Source organism: Columba livia, chromosome 20 (assembly GCF_036013475.1).
Source record: "Columba livia isolate bColLiv1 breed racing homer chromosome 20, bColLiv1.pat.W.v2, whole genome shotgun sequence".
In the NCBI taxonomy this organism is placed as follows: Eukaryota; Metazoa; Chordata; class Aves; order Columbiformes; family Columbidae; genus Columba; species Columba livia.
The window spans coordinates 3,157,130-3,173,617 of record NC_088621.1 but is presented as its reverse complement, the minus strand read 5'-3'; the positions used below and the strand labels follow the sequence as shown (position 1 = coordinate 3,173,617).

General features: G+C 55.9%; 3 protein-coding genes across 4 annotated transcripts in view; 2 read left to right on the top strand and 1 right to left on the bottom strand.

Moving 5' to 3' along the window:
- Positions 1-75: 75 nt before the first annotated feature.
- GEMIN4 (gem nuclear organelle associated protein 4) lies at positions 76-3,579 on the top strand. Its single transcript, XM_065036297.1, has 2 exons — positions 76-205; positions 288-3,579. Exons 1-2 carry the CDS (start codon positions 103-105, stop codon positions 3,479-3,481), a joined length of 3,297 nt encoding a protein of 1,098 aa, XP_064892369.1. The 5' UTR covers positions 76-102; the 3' UTR covers positions 3,482-3,579.
- Positions 3,580-3,963: 384 nt separating this feature from the next.
- TLCD3A (TLC domain containing 3A) lies at positions 3,964-9,444 on the bottom strand. The gene is made up of 5 exons (XM_065036306.1): positions 9,132-9,444; positions 8,495-8,578; positions 6,466-6,679; positions 6,196-6,291; positions 3,964-5,767 (listed from the first exon to the last, which is right to left on the bottom strand). The coding sequence occupies exons 1-5, from the start codon at positions 9,251-9,253 to the stop codon at positions 5,498-5,500; spliced, it is 786 nt and encodes a 261-aa protein (XP_064892378.1). The 5' UTR covers positions 9,254-9,444; the 3' UTR covers positions 3,964-5,497.
- Positions 9,445-9,530: 86 nt separating this feature from the next.
- VPS53 (VPS53 subunit of GARP complex) overlaps positions 9,531-16,488 on the top strand; it is a 60,176-nt gene continuing 53,218 nt past the window's right edge. Inside the window, exons 1-4 of one of the 2 annotated variants that reach the window (XM_065036298.1) lie at positions 9,531-9,704; positions 12,936-13,016; positions 14,452-14,501; positions 15,332-15,398. In XM_065036298.1, coding sequence (XP_064892370.1) covers positions 9,594-9,704; positions 12,936-13,016; positions 14,452-14,501; positions 15,332-15,398 — 309 coding nt within the window. In that variant the 5' untranslated portion in view covers positions 9,531-9,593. Of the gene's footprint in view, positions 9,705-12,723; positions 12,849-12,935; positions 13,017-14,451; positions 14,502-15,331; positions 15,399-16,488 lie in introns of those variants that run through there. The other variant, XM_065036299.1, reaches the window with a different exon arrangement.

Genomic DNA, 16,488 nt, shown 5'->3' with positions numbered 1-16,488 from the left:
GCCTTTTTTCTGCGCACTAATTAATCCCGCGAAGGGCAGGCAGCGCCACCGCCGGGCCGCCAGGGGGCGCTGCGGAGAGGGGGGGGGGGCGTGGCCTCCAGCATGGTGTCAGAGCGCGCCGAGGCGCGCTGCGAGGGGGGCGTGGCTTCCCGCATGACGTCAGAGCGCGCCAAAGCGCGGGCCGGTCGCGCCGCCATGGACCCCGGTGGGTGCGGGAGCGGGGCCGGGGGCGGCGGGGGGAGCCGGGGCGGGCCGGGCCGGGCCGCGGTAACGGTGTCTCCGCGCAGGGCCGTGGGGCGTGTGCGAGGAGACGGCGATCCTGCAGGGCGGGTTCCTGCTGGCCGCCCGGCTCAGCCAGCGGCCGCTGCGGGAGCTGCGCAAAGCCGAGTGGCCACGCGTGGGACCCCCCATCACCGACGCGCTGGGGGAGATCGGGGCCCGCTGCCCTTCGCCGCTGCAGCACGACGCCTGGAAGAAGGAGGCCGTGGCCATGGTCTGGGCTAAAGTCCTGCTGCCGGGCTCCACAGCCACCTCGCTGGACGAGGGCTGGAAGGAGGACGGGTTCTTCTCCGTGGGCAGGATGATCCCCGACGTTAACCGCACCATCCTCTTCGAGCTGGTCAAGGCTCTCGGTGCACCCCGGCTCTTCGTGCAGCTGCTGCTGGCGCTGCCCCGCGACATGTGCCGGGACGAGCTGGAGCACATGGTGGAGTACGTCACCAGCGAGACGTCCCCGTCGGACATCACGTTCTTCTTGGACGTGTGGTGGGAGGTGATGAAACACAAGGAGGGACAGGAAGACGCAACGGCCTCTGCGTTCAGCGCTCTCATACGCCAGCACGGGCGCGAGTCGTCTCTGGATGATGGTTTCCACCCTGCAAAGAGGTTCAAGGGTGACCCTGCCTCTCTGAATGACCCCCCCGCTGCCACCAGCCTGCTCACGGTCCTGATGGAGGGGTTAAAGCAAACCTATGGGAGCATCGCCCTGCCCCGCACGAGGTGCTATGCCTTGGCCAACCTGGTGGAGCTGCTGTCCGTGTTCACTGAGCTGGAGCCGGAGCGCAGCCCCATCCCCATCGCAGAGTACCTGGACAAGGTGAGCTCTGTGGTCAGCCTCTGGAGCAGAGACGCCGAGAGCCAGTTCCACCACAACGGAATGGACGAGAAGGTGAAGGAAGCAGAGAGGAGCATGAGCCTCTTGTCCGCCACCAAGCTGTCTCGTGAGGAGCTGATTGTTGGCTTGGAATTTCTCTGCAGCTTGTTGCGTGCCTGGGGAGAGGAGCTGCAGGGCACCCTGAGCAGCTCTGAGGGGCTCTGCTATGAGAGCTACCGGCTCCTGGACACTCTCACCGCTTTTGGGAAGAACCTGATTTGCTTCTCAGAGACTAGAGACCTGGGTGAGGATGAGACACAAGTAGTGTTGGAGCTGACACAGATCACCAAGGACTTCCTCAGGGAGGTCAGCGCCAGCCTGAAGAGCAAGGCTTTGGACACCAACCTTGTGCCTTCAGTTGCCATGACAATCATTGAGCACAAGCTGGACCGACACGTGGAGATGTGCTCTGTTTTTGCATCGCAAACAACCTGGGCCTTTTCGAAGGATTGGCTCGACTGCCTTGTGAAAAACAAAGCTCTCTTCCAGAAACCAGAGCTAGTTTTGAAATTGCTGGAGACACTGGTAAACTTTGGCATGTCCCACCAAGACAGGGAGGCCCGAGAGCTGCAGATGCAGGTGACCCAAGCCATTGTGGAGTGTTACACTGAGCTTTCGTTAACTGACAAAAACAACGTGATCTCAGGCGTCCTGGCGTCCTGGGGTGGGCCAGGTCTGTCCCGCAACTTGCAGGTTGTCATGGAAGGTTTCCAGGAGGATCTGAATGTGACGTTCAACCAGATCGTGTCTGATCAAGGCCTGACCGGGGCCGTGGCTGCTGTGGCCAGGCTTGCGCTGCTGTACCCTGAGGCCACCGTGAAGCAGGTTTGTAATCTTGCTGTCGTCAATGTGGGGGCTCACCGGTTCCTCGCACAAATCCTCTGCTCCTTCCCAGCGCTGAGCTTCCCGGAGCCCCACGGCGAGCCGGGCCGGCCGCGCAGCCTGGTGGTGAGGGCTCTGGAGGAGGCGGTGTGGGGCAGGCTTTCCTCTGAGAGAGAGGAGCAGCAGTTCCTCGAGTTCCTGGCCTTTCTTATGCAGCCAAACTCAGCTGTCCCGCTTGTGTCACCTGCAGAGCTGACCAGAGCCTTTGTCCTTCCCTATTTGACATCAGACTCTGCTCAAATTGAGCTGAGCCTGCAGATCCTCGGTAAGGTTTTGGGGATACAGTCCTGTGCGGAAGAGCACTGGATCAAGTCCTGTCACCCGTTCCCACTTCTCCTCAGCCTCTGCAAGCTTCTAGATGGTTACACAAGGTACTGGCATCGGAATAGGGACCAGCCCTTCCCTTCACTGGAGACCAAGGACCTGCTGCTGGACGTTCTCTGCCAGCTCTGCGAGGTGCTGGGACCAGAAGCCGCCCCCTCCCCTGAGCTGTGGGTCCAGTCGCTGGCTTGGCTTCACAGGAAGGTGGCATCGCTGGACTGGACTGTCGGTCTCCGGCTGAAGAAGCTTTATGGAGACCACTTCAAGAACGAGGTCCCGGCAACGCTGTTTGAGATCTGCAGGCTTCCTGAGGACGAGTGGACCTCCCAGCCTTTGCCAGCTTACGGGCCGGGCAGTGGGCTCCTGGCGTGGATGGAGTGCTGCTGCGTGTCCACAGCGCTCAGGGACACGATGCTGGAGCTCCTCACGGTCAATGTGGACAACCCTGAAGAAGTGAATCTCTTCAGCAAAGGCTTCCTGGTGGCCCTCGTTCAGGTCCTCCCTTGGTGCAGCCGCAGTGAATGGAAGAGGCTCACGCACGTGGTGGAAAACCTGCTGCAGAGGCAAGTCCTGCACGTGCCCTACACGCTGGAGTACGTGCAGTACATGCCCTTGCTCAACCTCCGCCCGTTTGCCGGCCACCTCCGGCTCTCCGTGCTCCTCCTGAGGGGCTTCCAGCTCCTCTGCAGCTCCAGCTGTTCCACCTGGCTGCCGGCAGACGCTTGGCTGCACGTGGTCCAGCTCTACTGCAGCAGCCTCACGGACCTGCTGGGCTCCCTGAAGAGCATCGCGGGGTCCCCATCTCACCCCGCCGAGGACGAGGTGTCCTTTGCTCAGGAGGTGTCCTTCGTCTGCATCCAGATGTTCTGTCACCTGCTGCATGTCGCTGCCATGCTGCCGGAGAAGGGCTGCGGCGAGCCGCTGGTGGTGGTGGCTTTGGAGATCCTGTCGCAGTACGAGACGTTCAGCAGCGCAGACACGTCCCCCAGCAACGCGCTGCGGAGAGCCAACGAGAGGCACTTTCTGGAGTCCATCACGGACAACGGCAGCGACGCCGCCCTGCGCAGCACCCTCCTGCAGAAGCTCAGCAAGATGGGAGCCCGCTCGGTGGAGGAGCTGGCGTGAGAACCGCAGAGGAGAGCACGGACCCTGCTGCAGGGGCCCTGTGCCTGGAAGGGTGTAAGATCTTAATAAACCTTATCTATTTTTCTCTTTTGAACTCATTTCCTCCCACTGTGTTTTCTTCCAAGCAGCGAAGGGGCTGTGTAAGGATGGGGAGGAGCAGCCACTCTGATTTTCCAGCTGTGCAAACAGCTGCTGGCTGCACAACTCCAGCTGTGCCTGCTGGCGCTCTGGGTTTATACAGAGACGCTCGGTAGCCTCCGGCATCGGGGAAATCGTCTCCCTCCGCCTGCCCCGTGCTGTTCTGTCCCCGTCCCGGCCGCATCGCTGGGTTCACACGTGGAGGTGCGTGGGGTGAGCTCAGGACTCGCAGGTGTCTGTCCCCAAGTGCTGCTCCCAATCCTGCCCGCGGGCGGGGGTGCAGCAGGAACCCGCGTGGCCACACCCACACCCCGAAACGAACGGCACGTGTGGGAGACGACCCGTGGTGTGACTCAGAGAGGAAATCTTTATTGGTCTCCTGATAGGTGCAGTGGTAAACAGGGCAGTGTTAGTGCAAAATGAGATGCCTCATTGGCTTTTTTTTTTTGGCCTTACATAAGGCACATTACTTGGAATGAAAACAGCGAGATACAAACATTTTTAACAGGTAGCAAGCGTTTTATAACATCTGCTGGTCTCGGTCGTTAGTGTGACAGTAATGTTTCTACAATAACCGACTGCACGGTGGAGAAGGCCCTTTTATTTTATTCTTTCCAGAATACATCCGTGGCTGGGACATCTGACACCTAGAAGACCTCAGCCCTTCCAGCTGTGGTTTGTAGACAGAACAAAAGGCACCAAGTGGCCACAGGTCTCTGGGCACGGGGGTGCAGGGGCTGTGCTGGTGTGGTACCTGTCCTGGGACAGGGACCCCTGGAGACTGCAGGGAAGGGACCGAACTGCGGCTGTCTGACCTGCCCGCACCTGCGAGGCTTGGGGACCCCGTTTCGCTGTGACCAAAGGTGGAAATAGGCTGAACTGGTGAAGGACACAGCTCGGTCCCCTGCTCTGGGGTTGCTGGTTCTTCCTGCAGATGACTTTAAATACCCGTTGGGGGGATGCGGGGCAGATAAAAGTTTGGGGAGGGGGTTGGAAGCTGCATCTCCTGCCGCAAAGGGCTCTGCGTAGTGCCCGTGTGTTAGTGGGATGAGGACTTGGCAGTCTCCTGTCCCCGTCCTGCCCTTCAGCCGTGGGCGCTGCACATGTTCTAGGACAGCAGAACCGTTCCTCTGTCCTGGTGTGAGCTTCTCTCCCCTCCAGCCCCACTGGGGACACCAGAGCCCCCCAACCCCAGGACCGCCAGCCGCAGACACCAGCCAGTTGTAGTGAAAAGCACCTTTGGGTAAGTGGAGTCTGAAAAGCCTGGAGCCCAGCAGTGGGAGGCGAGCGGCCGAACGCGGCTGTGGTGTGGAGGCGAGGTCGGGAAAGGTCAGAACGGGCTGTGCAGCACTTTGCCACAGCTCTGCCCGAAGCTGGAGGCTGTAAACCAGAACCGGAGCGAGCTGGAGCGGTGGCGGGTCCGGCCCGCGGCTCCCCCGGTCCCCAGTGCCGCTGCCCGGGGCTGGGCACGCTCCAGCATCGCCTCCAGGCTCCCTCACAGCCCGCTCGGTGCTGGGGTCAGCCCTGAAAGATGGGGGATGGTAACAAACCCCTCTCATGTGACCATCGGTCCAGTGCCACGGTGTTTAATCCCAGGCGGAATGTCGTGCTGATGGGCAGATCTCCTCCTCGCTGGCTCCTGCTCTGGCTCCCGCATGGGGACACACACCAGGCACTGGTGCAGTGTGGGGACAAATCCTTCCCAGCCCCCGGGCACGGCAGTGGGGATGGCAAAGCTGCTTCCAGCGATGACAGCCCAGTGGCATCGCTGCATCCACCGCTCTGCTCCTGCACAGTCCCTGCAGCGCCGACGGTGAAGGTGGAAGAGCCAGGGGGGTCTGACCCGTCTCCAGCCCCCGCGCTGGGCCGCCGCTGCCATTATCTGCTCTTGCGGGCGGGCGAGCCGCCGTAGAGCTGGGCAGCTTTGCGGCAGATGAGCCTGAACCAGTAGAGCTGGGGGGCGATGAGGGAGGCGTTGGCGATGTTGCAGTGCATGGGGATGCGGAAAGGCACCAGGTAAACAGGGATCCCCGCCTGCCTGGCGTAGGCCGCGTACATGAAAGGGAAGAGGAGGATACGGCAGAGGAAGAAGGTCACCGGGATGAGGATCCCGTTCACCTTGTGCAGGAGCGTGTCCTGCATTTTGAGCTGGGGAAGCAATGAAGGTGAAAGTGAGGCGAGCAGCACCCCAAGGGCCCTTGGGCACTGAGCACCCAGCCGGGGTGGGTGGGGGAGCAGGAGTGTGGGGTGGGAAGGGATGGAGGGGTGCAGAGGGCTGGGGCAGGAGAGTGCGTGGTGTGGGGGGGTAGAGACAGCACCAGGACATGGCACAGCCCCCAATTTGGGGATGCTCCTGGGCTTGCTGCTTACTGGGGAAGAGGGATGGGACCCTAACAGGAGAAAGGTAGCTCTGTGGGGTAGCTTGGGGTTACAGCTGTGGGGCTGCCCCCATTTTGAGACCCCCCCAGCCCAGCTCTGTGTGAACAGGCGCTGATGGAGAAGGGCAGCCTGGGGCGGGGAAGGGGCACAAACTGCTGTGGGTTTCCCAGCCCCGAGCCCTGTCCTTCCTCACCCACCTGCATGAGGATTTTGCCCAGCGATACGAAAGGCGTGCTCAGCTCTGCTGTGAAGATGCAGCCCACGAAGAAGTCCCCCAGCTCTCCCCTGAAGTGCTGGAAATAAAGACAGCAGGGAACATGGGGTCCTCCCGGAGGGGTGGCCGGGAGCTCACACTGAGCATCTCCATGGGATCAGGGGCTCCCGACCGGCAGAGATGCTTTGCCAGACACAGCGTTGACCGTGAGCACTTTCAGATGGGTGTCACAACTGCCATGCCTGGCCCTTACCTGCGTGATGGGGGTGAGGATGATGAGGATGAAGAGGTGGTGGGTCACCATCAGCCGCTCCTGCAGGAGGAAGCTCCGGATGCTGGCCAGAGAGTGCTTCTTCTCAGCAATTCCCTTGTCCTGGCTCTTGTGCCAGTGGCAGAGGTACATGACGTAAATGTCATAGGTCATGTAGGGAACCAGGACCCAGATGTACTCGACCGCCAGCCAGTGCCTGGGGAGGAGCAGCACACACGGGCATCGCAACGGCTCAGAGCACCTCGCGATGCTCTAGAGGCTGGAAGAGAATCTTTAGGTTTGAAATAGCAGCAGCGGATTTGGGAGCCGATGGTAAGCTGTGAGGTTTTAACGTGATTTGGCTGTGCAGGGAGCAGGTACCTGGTACGGGGAGGACGGCTCCGTGCCAGGCGCCGAGCTGGGCTGAGCACAAACACGGCACTAACGGGAGATGGTGATTAGCCCTGCGGCCGGGTGTTTGCTGTGGGGACAGGGGGCACAGCGCCACTGGGATCCTGCACTAATCCAACGCCTCTGCTGCAGGGAATCCCCTCCCTTAAGCCCTGGGACACCCAGAGCTAAACCTGGTAGGAATAAAACCCGGGTCCCCCCTGCAACTGCCTAACCCCGGGGGCCATTTGAGAAGCACCCGGAGACCTCAGAGTTAATTAGAGATGCCTGGCCCAGACTTTGGAGAGTGAAGTGCAAAATATCCAATAGAGGCAATAAACCCCCATGAGACGTTTGTCTGTTGGGAAATAATTGCAGGCAGCTGCCTGTTCCCAAAACATGTCGGAATCCCGGTTGCACAACCCGGGCAGCAGCAAGCGCTGCTCCGCGGGGAGACCGGGCTCCTTAAAGAGTCCTGAGTGAAATCACACTCAAAAAAAAGAGAATACATAGCTTGGGGCCCAAATAAATCTGCTTTTGCTCTCCTGCCGACTCACAAAAAATGTTGTTGCCCGTGTTCCTATTTTGGATAGAAAGACGTAAGTGATGTAAAACAGGGAGGGGAAGTGACCAGCTATTGTGTTTGCAAAACCTGCCGAGGGCTTTGGAGGGAAATTATAGTGCCAGCAATAAAATGATTGTCTGCCTGTGTAAATAAATTGGCAATTTTTGCTACAACCTTTGTGATGCTTCCTGGCTCTGTGTCTTGCTGTCATTCTCCAAAGCCTTCCCTGCTGAGCACTGGGCTGTGTTTCCTCCAGATTGAAAGAAAATCTGGGTCTCTGACCACAAAGTGTTTTAGAGCAAAAAGGTAACACATCGGACTGCCTGGGTTAAGTGGGACTGAGCAACTGGATAGACCTTGCTAACTAGAGCAAGGCAGGGCATTTCACATCTGTGTATTAAGAAGTCTGCAATGACTGAGAGGACAGCCCTCCCTAAAATCTGGTGTGATGGTCAAATTCCAGCTCAGCATAATTGTGTTCTTCCCTCCGACAATCTTCCCTGCTATTCTGGATAACAGCTCTGGTTTTAAGTCTCCTGACCCAGATTGCGCTATCACTGCTGCCCAGAGCCGCTTCTGGGGCAGTTTATCTCGGAGCACTGAGGATGAGGTGATGTGGTTTTCCTCCAGAGCCAACTCCATACTGATCGTCTAGTTTCTGGACTCCTTCAGAATCCATTGGGCACAGAGAAGGCGATGCACCTCTAAAATCCGTTCTCACAAGGCCTGCTTGACTCGTTAGCAATTTCAGCTTCCAGCAAGGGTACTCCCTACCCCTTTAGAAGCGACAATGTCTCCATTTTTTGCTTGTACATTGCCCATGTTACAGCCCATCCCAGGAGACCCTCAATGCTGGCAGAGCAGCCCCAGCTCTGAGAGCACTGAACAAACCGGCGCCTTTTGGGGGTGCACAGCAGCGCATTGCCCCACCCGAAGCTGAGGAAAACGGAACATGAAACTGGTTTCTTTTTTTGTTTTCTCTCCCCTTTTCATGTGCAAGCCTTTGGCATAAAACAGGCTGCAAGGCGGCCAGGCACGGTGTCCACGTGCTGGACGGTGAAGCTATCGGACAATTACCTGTCATGCACCACGTCCTTGCAGTTAAGGACAACTATGATCCCCGATACTGTAGCCATCGTGGCTTGGACCGTTGACACCAGCCTGAAACCAAGAGAGAGGAAATGGGTCACCCCAAATGTCACCCCAGCAGGGCCACGGAGCAGGAGTGGCCCCAGCGTGGTTGCACCAGCAGAGCTGTTGGCACCAGACGCCCACTCCGTGCACACCCCGAACGCCTCGTCGCGGCGAGGAGCAGCTCTGTCCCCAGCCCGGGCAGCGTGGGACGGGACAGGGTGGCTGTGCCAGGCGCTGTCACCCGGGGACACGGCGGGGGGATGTTTCCAAGGTCTCGTCCCTTCCACGCCCGTGGATCAGCGGTAACTCTGCCCGGTTCCCCGCGGGCAGAGGGGGAGCAGCACCGGAGCATCCCCGCTCCCCGGGAGGGTACCGAGGGTTCGGCCGGGTAGAACCACCCCCGGCCCCTGCTCCCCGCGGGGGTCTGGGCTCGGCACTGCTGGGGGTCCGGCCCCCCCGCTTGCAGCTCCCCCCGCCGGGGCTCGGAGCTCTTGGCCCGTCCGGATCGCTCCCGGTCCCGGCCCGGTGGCGATAGCGAACCGCCGCGCTCCGGGTCACCTCCCGCCGATCCCGCCCGTACCTGCCGCTGAGGAGGATGCGGTCCTTGAGGCTCCATCCCGGGGCGGCCCAGCGCAGCAACCGGATGCAGAAGGCGAAGAGCCCCGGGAAGAAGGCGGAGGCGAGGGCCAGCGTCCGCCACATGGGGACGACCGCCGCCGCGCTGCCGACCGCCGCCGCTTGTCAACAGCGGGCCGGGCGGCAGGAGGGTCGGGCTCGGCACGGAGCGGCACGGCTCGGCTCGGTACCGACCAGGCTCGGTACGGACCGGGCTCGCCACGAATCGGGCTCGCCACGAACCGGCCCCGCCGCGCCCGCTCCCGCCGCCGGGACGCGCCCCGCTCCGCCGGGCGGCAGGCCCCGCCCCCGCCGCATGGAAACCCCGCCCCGCCACAGACCACGCCCACGCAGATTCCCGCCTACCCTCTAGTCCCCGCCCCTTCGGCCGGCGCGGCGGAGGGGGTGTGTCCTCCCGCATCCCGGTATGCCCCGCGGCCCGGAAGGGACGGCCGCCATGGAGGAGGACGAGCCGGAGCTGGCGGGTGGGCTGGAGGCGCTGGAGCTGGCGCCCGCCGTGCAGGCCGCCATCGAGCAGGTTCGCCGGGGCCGCCGCCGCGGGACGGGCGGGGTCGGCTGGTTCTCGGTGGGGCAGGGCCCGCCCGGTGAGGGGCCGGTTGCGGGCGCGGCCCGGTGCCCGCTCCGTGAGGGCCCCGGCGGGCTCTGCCCCTCAGCGAGCTCTGGGCCTTCCGCTGCTGGGCCCCGCGGAGTCCCAGGGTGGATGGTCCTGGGGGCGGAGCCCATTCAGCCCGGTTGCCGCCGCTCGGCCCCTCCCGGGTCACCTCAGTGCCGGGGGTGTCACCGTCCCTGCAGTGCCAGCCTGGGCCTGCGCTGCCCGCAGCCGAGCACATCGCTCCCCATTGCTTCCCCGTGGCTGAGGGACACGGGACATGCCAGTTCTGGCTCCTCTTTGTGCCCTTGGTGCGTAAAGTATCTCAGTGGTGTCAAACGGCACTTGACTCGCTTGGAGTCAGGGTAACCTGAATGTCTCGGCTTTTGTGATCATTATTATGTTCCAGCCCAAGTCGTCCGGTGTTCTCTGAAACCCTGTGTGGCACCTGGAGCCCAGCAAAGTCCGTGAGAACTCAGGGTAAAACCGTGTGTTGGTTGGAACCTGTGGCAGAGCCTGTGCCGACTTCAGCCAACCCTTCAGCATGAGGAGCTGTGTCCCATAGCAGGGCTGCGGACAGACACAGGAGCTGGCTCGCTAAGTATCACTCAAGAAAGTTTTCTCACTCTCTTTGAGTCTTGCAGATCACATTTGGTGGCTCTACCAAGAGAACCAGGGCAGAGCTAGTGAGTGCAGCACCAGAAGGCGAGGAAGGTTTCAGTTTCTCTGTGGGTGCTGTGCCAGATTTGGAATATTGTTGCTCCAAAGAGACACTGCACACAGTCCATCTTTGCGTGGGTTTGGCGCACCTGGGTAATTTTTGCTGAAACCTTGAGAATTGCTAAATTAAATGCCAGCTTCTAAAGGAGACCTGGACCTTGTGAAAAAAGGTCGTAGGTAGGCGCTGGATAGAGACTCGAACTCTTGTGGGTTACTCTGAGCAGTATTTATTGTAGAAGATTCACAGGAACAGCAGCGTTGGGTCACCTCCTCAGAGAGTGACAATCATACAGCAGTATAACTAGTCATTATATAGGGTTCTAACAGGTATTATGCAACTAAGCAAAATTTATCACTGTCTATCACTGTCGATATCTATCACTGTCAATATCCTCAGGTTCCTTCCGTTCCAGTGGTCTGCGGGTTCCACTTCTTCTTTCTTGGCAAGTACCGAACGAAAGGTCATCGGGTCGCAGGGCTAGCTTCTTTTGAAGTTCCACCTGTCTCATTTGTTATCCATAGTTCATCAGTCTAGCATAGAAATCAGCAACCCTAAGAATAGCATTTGTCAATGTCTTAACTAAGGGTACAAAGCAAGCATAAGGTAACCACGCTCGTGGTTCTGGGTAAGGACTATACAGGGGACAAGCTGAGACTTTCAGCCTTAGCAGCACAGCTTATAACACTGATATAGGCCTAAAATCCTAATTTCCTATTTTCCTACAACACCTTGTCTAGAAAAAAAGAATCATCTGCCTGTATGTTTGAAAGCCAGAGAAGCCTGGTGTGCTTTGTAGCATTGTACAACAAAGTGACTTTTTAATCAAGCAGAAAATGCCTCTTCAAGGTAAAATGCATCTTTTAAAGACAGTCTTGACTTGAGGTTGTGAGCAGTGGAGAATGCACCACATCCCTGGCTGAGTTATTGTAACAAGCAGTAAGGCTGTGGGCAGATATTCCCATCCTGAGCAAGGGGAGGTGTTGAGGATGGCGCTGCCTCCTGCCTCTCATCACTTCCCAACCCAGTAATCATCTTGTTTTCCTGAGTGTTCCTTCGTCAGCTTTGGGCAGGACCTGCCAGGTTCTGGTTAAATGAGCAGAACTGGCTGAGCTGACTGCTGCGCGGAGCAATGTCAGAGCACACGCAGCCTTGTTGCTCCACCAAACCTGGGGTGGTTGTTTCTGGTTAACAACTAGGACAAAGACCTGGGAGTAGCAGTCTTTTGAGCCAGTACAGCTGCCTGCAGCCTTGATCTCTGTCTGCAGTCTGGGAGAGGAGTTCCTGACTGGCCTTTATCTTCCACACCCCTTGCATCAGCTGCTCATAACGCTGGTGAGATCTGGGGTTAATGGAAGCTGCAGGAGCTGTGAGCCCAGAGCAGGACAGGCTGGTTGTGGTGCTGTGGGGTGATGTCGGAGTGGCCTCATGCATATTGAACTGCTGCCTGCTTCTCCTTGGCCGCAGGAGTAGCTTTGGGAAAGCTGCCAAAGAGGCGTCTTTCAGGGAGAGGTTTCTCTCATTTAAATGATCTGGAAAAAAACAGTGCTTTTACAATGCGAAATGTGTTAAACGGTGTAAATGCTGAGTGTGCCCAGGTGACGCAGGTTTCTGTGAGGGCTTTTGGTGACGGGGGTGACGTGTGGAGGTGACGCTGCGGGGTGAGCTACACTTTACTGGCTGGGGTTTGACCATGGAGCACAGAGCTAGTGGCTGTATAGATACAGAGTGAAGATGGTAGCAGAGAAGGAACGCAGCATATTTTAGTCTGCGGGGACAAAAAGCAAAGCCTGGCAGGTGCGCTTGTATCGTTTGATCAGCTTCTGAGGAGAGATGAGATCTGTTGGCACCACAGCTGCTCTTTTTCCTTTCCCGTGGGCAGGAAGAATCATTCAACAGATTCTGTTTCTCTCCTTCTTTTTCATGTGAAAGTGGCAAACCCAAGTCTCCAGGGAACTTGTGCAACCATTTCTTAATTCATCGTGTTTCATGTGACACGGCTGTGAAAAGCAAACCCTCCGTCTGTCACCACGGGGCCGTGCAAAACCCAGGCAGAGAAAAGGGAGCTGCCTTGGCGGGGGGGGTTCATTTCCAGACACCAACAGAAGCATCGCAATGGTTTGGGATGCATAATTAAAGCCTTGCATGTCGCAGGAATTCCTTGCACATGATGGGTTGTGCTGGGGCTGTATGTGGGATCTACATGGATATTATCTGCCTTTACCCAGGCTGATACGGAAGGAATTTTAACAGATCTGAGATCTCCAAACCACGGAGCTGCTGCACTCCTGGCCGCTCTCCGTGCACGTTTGTTAGAACAACACTGGGCGACGCCATCGGAACTGGGTGCTGAAGTAATTAAAGCAGGAGATACTGCTTAAAGTTACAGAAATTAACCACGATGGATTGCTGATTGTATTTGTTTTGCTCCCTTTCTCCAGGTGTTTCCCAGCCAAGATCCACTGGACAGAGCAGATTTTAATGCTGTGGAGTACATTAACTCTCTCTTTCCCACTGAGCAAGTAAGTAATTCTGGCAATGTGGCCCTCTCAGAGCAAGGGGTAACTTGATAGTAAGTGATGGAAGGCGTGCTTAAACCTGCACCCAAACCATTTATTTTAAAGGGTAGCACAGATAATAAGACTATAACATAACAATAATCGCTTCTTAAATTTGCATCTCACAAGCTTCTCTGTCATGATGTAGTTTCTTTCTACCCAAAGTGCTTGCTGCAGTAAAAATCCTGCTTTGATCTGTAGAAATAAGTTTTCTGTATAGAGGTTTCTCTTGCAGTAAATTTCATAACTTGCCTTATATTAATCATTGACCCCTCAGCGGTTTCAACCAAATAAGGCAAGTGTTGCCTGTGAAATGTCACTCGAGGGACATCTGTGTCTGAAACCTCTTGTTTCTTTTGCGGTGTGAAGACTGAGGTTGCCGTGGGCTCATATCTGTACTTTATGTGCCCCATATCATCTCCGGGGGCAGTTTTGGACTAAGCTATCGCAAAAAGCAGGTGTTTCTGCAGCTGGAGGTTGAGTTGTATGCAGCTCTGACATTTACCATGGTTAAGATCCTCTGCAGCACTGGCTTTTTTGGCTTTCAGCTGTTTCTAGGCAGTTTGCTGGTGGTGGTGGTTTGGCTCTTTTCCCTCTGCCAGTACTGGAGTCATTTCCCTGCCGTCCCCTCCTATAGCTCCAGCAGCAGCTGTGTTTCCACCCGTGTGCCGGATTTCTGGGCTCTGCAGGAGGGTTTTTTGCCTGGGGAAGGCGAGGGCTCTGTCCCTGTTGCCACTGGAGGTCACTGTCACCACGTCTGCTGACGGGGCAGGGCTCAGGGCACCCTGTGTGCCTGGTGCTGGGTGGGCACTGGGAGCCCTGGGACCCACGGGGCTACTCCCTGTCCCATCTCTTGCAGCTCTTCATTAGGGACGTGATTGTCCCCTTGTGCTTGGTGCTGCTGAGGCCACACCTCAAAGTCTGGGGTCAGTTTTGGGCCCCTCATGCCAGGAAAGCCCTTGAGGTACTGGAGCGAGTTGAGAGAAGGGAATGGAGCTGGTGAGGGGCTGGAGCACAAGTGTGATGGGAGCGGCTGAGGGACCTGGGGGGTTCAGCTGGAGAACAGGAGCTGAGGGGAGACCTTCTGATCTCTGAACTGCCTGAAAGGAGCTTGGAGCCGGGGGGGTCGGGCTCTGCTCCCCAGGAACAAGCGCCAGGAGCAGAGGAAACGGCCTCAAGTTGCGCCGGGGAGGTTGAGGTTGGATGTGGGGAACAATTTCTTCCCCAAAGGGCTGTGGGGCATTGGAACAGGCTGCCCAGGGCAGTGCTGGAGTCACCAGCCCTGGAGGGTTGGACAGATGGAGATGAGGTTCTCAGGAACATGGGGTAGTGCCAGAGTTGGGTGTCACAGTAAAGGTTCCTCTTTTCACTTCTCTCTGTTTTTTTTTCCATCTTGTAGTCTTTGGCAAACATCGATGAAGTTGTGAACAAAATCAGATTGAAAATAAGGTAAATATTTCTCCATTTCATTGCATCTCAAGTGGTGAATAGTCTGATTGTATTTATGAAGCCTTGGTGACAACATCTGTGCTATAGCTGGTAGGAATTAATTTGCTTAAAAGGCTTGAATAGGGTCACTCGCAAATCTAATAGTGAGACAGAGACAAAAATGACTCACTGTAACTATAATTCTTTTTTATACCTTTCCCTGTTGTATAATATGTGCCTTTCAGGTTATTTTAGCTGATGGTTTGCAAAGTAAAGCTTTGAATAAACCAATAAACTAAGAATGAACAAATATGACATTTTAATACAGTTTTAAGGCTCAGAGAACAAACTACCCAGAAGATAGTGTTGCCGAGAATTTAATCTGTTTGTGAGGTCAAAGTAGCAATTGTAAAAGCTCTCATTATGTATATTTTTATTGCTGTTATTGGTACTAAAAATACAAAATAAATATAAGTAAGTGTACAGGAAATACTTACATTTTCTGTGCCGTCTGCCATTACCAACCTGAAATGATTGAGACAGCACTTTAATATGTGGAAAGTGAAAATGGAAACGGACAAGGGATAACTGACAATATTGCTTAAGGGAAGAGAAATGCAGCAGGCCCTGATTAAATTAGGAAATGGATGGTGTATTTTTGCAGCAGGAGTTTTAAATTATGGAAGATCGCAATGTCCTACAGAGAGAGAAAGGGAAAAACCCTGTGAGTTTAGCATTGGTAGCACCAGTTTTCTTATTTTAAATCAGTTCTGTTGCTCTCAGGGTTCCCACAAATGGTTTGGGTCAGGCACACAAGGAATGAGTTTGACATTTTAGATTCTTTTCTCCAGGAGGCTGGATGACAACATTCGAACTGTTGTGCGAGGACAGACCAACGTGGGACAGGATGGCAGGCAGGTATGTGTGTCTCGTCTCTGGTAATGCCAAGGGTTCTCGTCTGGCAACTCTAAATTGGGGCAGAAACCCGCTCTCATCGTCAGGGAGATGTTTCTGTTGGCTCCTATGGTCCTGACTGCGTGAGCTGCTCGGTGAACAGCTGCTGTAACCTGCCTCTGATCGCCCTGCAAAGGGAAGTGAATGAGAAATTGATTTAAAAATCAAAAGCAAAACCAGGAGGCTTGCGGTTGTGCTGCTCTGAAGCTAATGATAAAATGAGCAGGATTAAATAGGTACAAGCACATTTGCTACTGAGTAAGGATCAATAAAAGGATATTTAGCCTTTTAACGAGGTTGTTTGCTGAAGTATCCCGGGTTGCCTGTGACTAAGCCTGATGACCAACTGCCAGTTCATCTTGCACGTCTCATTCAGCTGTCAGGTTTTCGCTTGTACTTGCTTGACAGATGCGTTTGCTCAGGGTACGGTATTGAACAGCACAGCCACGGCTGCAGCGTTTGTGAACGCTGAGCTTGCTCTGTTGCAGAATATGCCTAATCAAACTAACTTTTAAGTTGCATTCTCATCTTTTAGCTGTATTCTTTTGTTTGAATAACCTATTTTAGCATGAGTAGCCCAACTTGGCCTGAGTGGCGGTCAGGCGTTATCAGATTTTGAGGTAACACCCAGCGCTGCTGCATTTCCTGTACCTGTTCTGGTTTAGAACAGGAACATTGATGTCTTGAGTCATCAGCCATTCTGCTTCCCTTGTTGTCAACATTGACTCATCTTTTTAATACCAGATTTAAGACTAGGTTGCTGGGATGGGATCGTCATTCCCTCACCAGCGTGGCTGGCTGTATTTTCCACTTATGGTGCAGTAGCCACTGGTTACTAATCCCACCTCTACCACAGAGTCCATGGCCCTGAGTGAGCTATTTAACTGCTCTGTGCCTTCGTATTGCTTGCAAAAAATGCAAGAATTGATTGTTTTTATGGTTCCCTGACTGCTGCTGTTAAACTGGGGATGTGCTTGGGATGTGGCGTAACCAGGAGTGGAGCTGCCTCTAATCACCATGCGGGCATGAGATCCAAAATCAAGCAGGGAGGCAA